This window comes from Dermacentor variabilis, chromosome 1, assembly GCF_050947875.1.
Source record: "Dermacentor variabilis isolate Ectoservices chromosome 1, ASM5094787v1, whole genome shotgun sequence".
Lineage (NCBI taxonomy): Eukaryota > Metazoa > Arthropoda > Arachnida > Ixodida > Ixodidae > Dermacentor > Dermacentor variabilis.
Window position 1 is genome coordinate 252,666,739 of NC_134568.1, and position 6,956 is coordinate 252,673,694.

At 45.9% G+C, this 6,956-nt stretch overlaps 1 protein-coding gene across 2 annotated transcripts; it reads right to left on the reverse strand.

The window, feature by feature from the left end:
- Positions 1-821: 821 nt before the first annotated feature.
- Positions 822-4,526, reverse strand: LOC142560959 (tubulin beta chain). Of its 2 annotated transcripts, none has more exons than XM_075673405.1 (7): positions 4,393-4,526; positions 3,426-3,534; positions 2,873-2,980; positions 2,084-2,328; positions 1,765-1,964; positions 1,179-1,615; positions 822-1,076 (listed from the first exon to the last, which is right to left on the reverse strand). In XM_075673405.1, the coding sequence occupies exons 1-7, from the start codon at positions 4,447-4,449 to the stop codon at positions 895-897; spliced, it is 1,338 nt and encodes a 445-aa protein (XP_075529520.1). In that variant the 5' UTR covers positions 4,450-4,526; the 3' UTR covers positions 822-894. The 2 variants fall into 2 exon arrangements, with proteins under 2 accessions (XP_075529520.1, XP_075529513.1); XM_075673398.1 differs by having other exon boundaries at positions 2,873-2,983.
- Between the last annotated feature and the right edge of the window lie 2,430 nt (positions 4,527-6,956).

Here is a 6,956-nt window from a genome sequence, read left to right on the forward strand (position 1 = left end):
TGGACGCCTCCAAAGGCAGCCACTACCTATCATATAGTGCTTTCAAGTGGTGTCACGCAGACACTCTAAGCGGGACAACCTCCCCACTTAATCAGGACCGCAGCGCAAGTGACTTTAAACTTTCGTTTTCAGCTTGATAGCGTACGAGTTGAGCGATTCCTGGAGCTGTGCAACAGCACTTCCGACATTGGCATGCTCGTCCAGCCGTTAGTACTAGCGCGGACGGCACCTTGGCGACGTCTGCGGAGGGCAGTGGCGGCCCTGCTACGGGTGGCGCATGTTGTAAAGCAACAAATCTGCCGCGGGGACGCCTAAATCACTTTGTTATACAAGCAAATACGTTGTAGTGGTCTTCGTTGTAGCGGCGTTCACAATACATTGCAACGTTCAAGACGACGCACGCTTCTGGCTTAGGCAACAATGTCAAACAAAGCCACAAAAGTCAAAGTAGTAATACACACATAATGCAGGCTTATTTAAGCATGAACTGTGCCATGCTTTAGTGCTTCTATGCCTGAACAGTTAAGCTACATTCCCCACTAGCCTAACATATCTTCAAATCGCACAACTGTCCCCATAGGCAGCGTTGAAGCAAGGGTGAAATTTCCTAAACGACACACACAGAACTAAGGCGTATATATTTGGAACTTTCATACACCTCTAAAGCAATTACAAATGTTTATAACTGGCACCACCTGCTATGGATCATAGTTGCTTCTGTGTGCAAGAACCACCCCAAGAAGCCTGGGCAAAAGCGGGGTCCTCTGTGCAAAAGATAGCGGTTAAAACCATGACACCTGTAGTGTAAAGAAAGAACAATATTAAATAAAAAAAACTTTATTGTGGAGAAAAATAAAAGCACCACTATCTCCAATTCCTTAAAAATTGGCTTGCTTATGCCTCTGCTTGGGCCTCCTCTTCATCTTCAAACTCTCCCTCCTCATCAGCTGTGGCCTCCTGGTACTGCTGGTACTCAGACACCAGGTCATTCATATTCGACTCTGCCTCTGTGAACTCCATCTCGTCCATACCTTCCCCAGTGTACCAGTGAAGGAAGGCCTTGCGCCTGAACATGGCTGCAAAAAGAAAACACACATTCAGCGTAGTGAGTGAATGCACATAAGAATACCAATAAATGCAGTCCAAAGATCCTCCTTCAAAAGAAAGGCGAGACTGACCAGTGAATTGTTCAGAGATTCTCTTAAACAGCTCCTGGATGGCAGTGCTGTTGCCAATGAATGTGGCAGACATCTTGAGACCACGGGGTGGAATGTCGCACACTGCAGTCTTCACATTGTTTGGGATCCACTCTACAAAGTAGCTAGAGTTCTTGTTCTGCACGTTGAGCATCTGCTCGTCAACTTCTCGCATACTCATTCGGCCCCTGAAAACAGCAGCAACTGTGAGGTAGCGGCCGTGGCGCGGATCACAGGCAGCCATCATGTTCTTTGCATCAAACATCTGCTGTGTCAGTTCCGGCACAGTCAGCGCTCTGTACTGCTGGCTGCCACGCGATGTCAGTGGAGCAAAGCCAGGCATGAAGAAGTGGAGACGTGGGAAGGGCACCATGTTGACAGCCAGTTTACGGAGGTCGGCATTCAGTTGGCCAGGGAACCTGAGAGCAAACAATTTCAACAGTAAGGCACTGCAATGCACTCAAAGGAAACCAAACTCCCAGGGTTATGGGCTAAAACATGCAGTAGTGAAAACAGCAATGCAGGGCACAGAATTTTGTAGTAATGCAGAGGAATCATGCACGCGTACCTCAGACAAGTTGTGACGCCTGACATTGTTGCTGAAACTAGGTGGTTGAGATCGCCATATGTAGGAGTGGTGAGCTTGAGGGTTCTGAAGCAAATGTCATAGAGAGCCTCATTGTCGATGCAGTAAGTTTCATCAGTGTTTTCCACCAGCTGGTGCACGGAAAGGGTGGCATTGTAGGGCTCAACAACAGTGTCTGAAACCTGCATAAAGGATGGGTAATGTATCATGAGCACAACTTGCAGAAATTGAAAAACTGGATGGAAACAATTGAAGGGCACGGAGGAATGAAAAGCGAGGCACACAAAGAGTATTCACAAACCTTAGGCGACGGAACAACGCTGAAGGTGTTCATGATGCGGTCAGGGTACTCTTCACGAATTTTGGAGATAAGAAGTGTGCCCATGCCAGACCCAGTACCTCCACCGAGAGAATGGGTAAGCTGGAATCCTTGCAGACAGTCGCAGCCCTCTGCTTCCTTGCGAACAACATCAAGAACAGAGTCCACCAATTCGGCGCCTTCCGTGTAGTGACCCTTTGCCCAGTTGTTGCCAGCCCCACTCTGGCCTGAAAAGGTAGATGAAAAGGAGGTGCATACTTGGGAGTTAAATTCAACGGCAGCTGTAGTGACAACGTTCACATCCCAAGGATAGTGCAAGCAGCAATGTCAGAGGCACACACTAAGTTGCCGTAAAAGCAAGCAGGGTGCACACAAGCGAAGAGCATATACGAATACTTCAGCAAGAAATGCAATACACGTACACAAATAAAAAGGTTTGTTGGTGCTGCGCAACACTATTGAAAAAGTTCCTGACTCTACAGTAAATTAGGTTGTCCAATTTTTGTCCAATTAGGGTTGTCCAATTAGGGTTGCCTAACTGTCCCAAAGCAGCACAAGGGCTATGAGAAATCATGCGTGGGGCTCTGGATTAGCTTGGACTACATGTGGTGTATATAATATATTCCTGAAGCTTGGTACACAAACATACATTCATGATAAGGGAATTGCAGCTGCCGAGGTTGCAAATCGAACCCACAGTCTCATGCCCAGCAGCAGAGCATCAAAACTCTGGCAGGTAGTAAATTGGTGTGTGTAGAGAAAAATGCTCACCGAACACAAAGTTGTCTGGTCGGAAGAGTTGTCCGAAAGGCCCAGACCGCACAGAGTCCATGGTGCCAGGCTCCAAGTCCACAAGAATGGCACGAGGCACGTATTTACCTCCTCAAGCAAAAAGAAAATCGCCACTTAGTGGCAGTTCACATGCACTGGTGACAATAATTTGCACAGTATAAAATCTGTGGCCCTTAAATGTGGCAACATTTAGCCAAGTGCAGTTAGAAGTTTCAGAAGAAACTCCCAACTGTGCAGCCTCACATAAGTTGCATTTCAATTTAAAGCTACAAAACATGCCCTTTCAACATCCAGCAACATAAGAAAGCAAAATATATACTGTAATGAGAAAACATCAAAACTACATCACAAAATCAGCGAGAAAAACGAAAATGTGCGACAACAAATTGTGAACGGCGACACACATGATGGGCGCAGGCGGGCCGCCCTTCGCTGTTCCGGCATTGGTCAGACATGAGCAGCCCAAAGCAACGGAAGGACGGGCCCGATATGCACGCCATGTTATAGACGAAAGCAACGAATAAGCAAGTACCAGAGGCTTCATTGTAGTATACATTGATCCGTTCTAGCTGAAGGTCCGAGTCCCCATGGTAAGTTCCGGTGGGGTCGATGCCATGTTCGTCCGAGATAACCTCCCAAAACTGCAAGCAAAGCACATAACAACATGCATAGTCTCGCACTGAAGAAAAAACATATACAGAGAGAGCACAATCATTATTTGATACGCGCCCGCAATTGTCGAATTGCCCGCCACGGGATTTCATTGAAACGACTGGGACCGCTTGGTGGCAACTGGCTATCTTAAGCTATTAATAATAATAATAAACACCGAGTGGGATACAAATTCGGGATAGTTTATATTAAATGTCAGAGCCTGCGCGTCCGCCTAGATGGGAACCGGCCTCTGCCGGTTGTAAAATCTGCGCTACCAAAATGCATAGAAATGTTGAACCACACAACACACACAACCTAAATGACACACAGCTCTGCAAGAAGTGGTCTTGTAAAAGATGTCCTAGTCGTATCTGTGTCGGATCGCACTGCGTGGAGCCACACCCCGTACAGAAAGCCAAGCTCGGATAATTGAACCTTAACATGTAACAATGCATCTCATGCCGAACTCTCGTCATGTCTACAAGTAGCCAGTTGTGCTAGTGTGCTACAATTGTGTATGGGTGTTAAGAATATGTTATGTTAACAGCTAGGTTTAATGACGCCAGAGCGGTCTCACTAAACAGGAACCGGCAAAGGAGGCAGGCGCACATGTGGTGGATTTCTTCGCGTAGAGCAACTTCTTTACTCTTGAGGTTTTATGCATGTCGCCAAGAATGCAGTTCCCACGTATGTCCAAAACACTGATTCGATTTCCGCCGATAAAAATTAACGGACACACCCGAGCCCGAAGAAATCGCTGGATTGCAATTAAGGAAAAGTTGACAAATTTGAGCAACAAGAACAATTCGACTCAACAGCGAAGTCAAAAGCAGCTTCCACGTTACCTTCGCTCCGATTTGATTTCCGCACTGCCCGGCCTGAATGTGGACTATCTCACGCATCCTGAGTCTTGAATATGACGCTACACCTCCAACGCCGAGATGATGACTGCCTGCGCGGCACAGGGGAAAGGGAATTTATAGCAGCGCTCGCTGCACGGGTGGCCCTTGCGAGTTCTGCTCATACGTGTTCCTACGCGTAGGTGTGGCAATTTTTTGTCGCACAAAAGCGTGATAAAATATGCTTAGTAGGTACGAAAGAAAATTTCAAACGCCGACAAACTTTATTGCTGCGCGTGAAACTGTGTAGCTTTGGAAAATTATTGCAATACGGCGAGAACTATTTCTCCAGCATACCTCTCGATGTCAGCGCCGCCTTACGTAGTGGTGAGAGATCCGGTCCGCGCACCTCGCCCTGCGCGCCGGCGGCTGTGCCGAGCGCAATCGAGGCTGGGCCAGCTGGGCAGGCTCGGTGTGCACGGAGCGCTGACGCCCCGAGGCAAAAGCACTTCGAGACGCGCAGATGCCTAAAGAATGCGACAAATTCTGTGCCTACTTTAGTTCCTATTGAGCCTATCTATCTAGCCCCTTATACCGTCGTGGTCGTTTAATCAGGATATGTCTGACATGCATGCAGACAAGATATTCATGATATCACTGTCATGATCTATTCTATCACGCCGTTGTGGTCATTTCTTTAGCTATATTATATCAGGATATGTAGCACATGACATGAGTGACAATTATGCATGTCTTTACATGACAGGAATGACATGTATTGTGACGTGAATGCCATGACATAAATGACGTGTCATCACATGAATTACATGTTATGCCATGACTGAATGGCTTGATTGACGTGATATGTCACACCACGAAATGCATGACATAACATAATGTCGTCGTCGTGCTTTTTTAGTGACACGTAGGCTCGCATAACACACACAATTGCTTACTTTACACAAAGACGTTCGCCCATCTGGTAAATGTTTGAAAAAGCACCGAACGGTACTGGATAGCCAGATGCCTGCAAAATGCTTCGCTTAACGTCGATTCCCACACTTAGTGGGATGTGAATTATTTATTCTTTTATTTATTTATTTCCTTTCTTTTTCTGGTTACACGTGTTACCTGCCGCGTCTGCGATATCTGGTACTTGCGGCACTAAGTGGGAATTACTTTGGTGCGAGCTAGATCCTGTCCTCCTATCAGGGCTCCTATCAATCTCTTATTTCATCTCTCTCACACCATCGCACAAGGATGTTCCGCTCGACAAGATCGCGTTGCAGTCAGCCGCTTGGTTGAGTAGCGTAACAACAACAACAAATAATAATAATAATAATAATAATAATAATAATAATAATAATAATAATAATAATAATAATAATAATAATAATAATAAAACGCTGAGTGGGATACAAATTCGGGATAGCTTATATTAAATGTCAGAGCCTGCGTGTCCGTTTTGCATTTCTGCTTTGGGATGGATGGCGCTGCTTGCTGGTAAACCCACACACATACTTCTGCTGCCTCCAGTGTCTGTGCGCAGTGTTTTCACTCAGAGACGATGCCGCTCGAGTCGGATAGTGCAATGTAATTAGCTTTGTGTTTCAGTTACGAACATTACGCTCGTAATGTGTTATACATAATTATCAGGTTTACTCTCTCTCTCTCTTCCCCCCCCCCCGCTTTGCAATATGTTATTCCCATCGCCCCTCCCTATGCAGAGTAACATGTCAGCAGTCATATTCACCCCAGCAAAAATATCTGCGTTCCAATTTTCTCCTGACAACGAAAATGCAAAAGTATGGCTTTTGCTGGCATGTCATGAGCCACATTCCGACTGAACAACAGAATAATGGATGTGTTCATTTGGCGTCTGGTCTTTTTTATACTCTCCACCGTGACGTCACCGCTCGACTTCATGCATAAAAGAGCATGAAAGTTATCATTGTCGGCAACTGCTTTACACACCACCTGCCACGGGAAACGCTTGTCCATCATCTGAAAAATAAAGAGATAGAGAGAGACATAGAAAACAGGGAGAGGAAAGAGTTCTATAGGAAACCCTCTGTGATCCGCACAGCTAAGACCAAACTTGCTTCATTGCAGTTGTACTGAAAGTGCCGCGAGCGCTCGACACGCAGCAAGTGAGCAATAGTATATAATTGATTCTTTGTTTTGAGCGTATGCTTACAACTGTAGCTACAGTATAGCTGCAGCTTTGCTGTATCCCTAGCCGTTACTTCTATTTTTTTATTTTTTTTACCGCGTAACGTGTGCTATACTCGAGATCGGAAAGCTTTATGGTATGCCTTACGTCGAAATGAAGGTTGGCAGATTTCTAAATGCCAACATCTCTTCCGGTCGGGCTCCTGCAGGGTGCTGCCAAGCACAGCACATTACACTGATGAACTATAGCGCATTTGTTTCTTTCGAGTAAGCAGAGGTTAGCTCTAAACATCTCTAAACGCAAGTTTATAATATTTAGCGAAAAAAATAAATAGTCATTACTCCTCCGAGACCTGATGAGGAACGACAGCCCTCTCGAGCATGTGCGACGCACCAAA

Bases quoted from the DNA above. Each gene is read 5' to 3' on its own strand.
- LOC142560959 (XM_075673398.1), bottom strand. From the start codon at position 4,449: ATGCGTGAGATAGTCCACATTCAGGCCGGGCAGTGCGGAAATCAAATC. The intron at 3,535-4,392 runs GTAACGTGGAAG...CTTTGCTTGCAG, and splicing joins GAAATCAAATCGGAGCGAAG to TTTTGGGAGGTTATCTCGGA. The intron at 1,616-1,764 runs GTACGCGTGCAT...GTTTGCTCTCAG, and splicing joins GGCGTCACAACTTGTCTGAG to GTTCCCTGGCCAACTGAATG.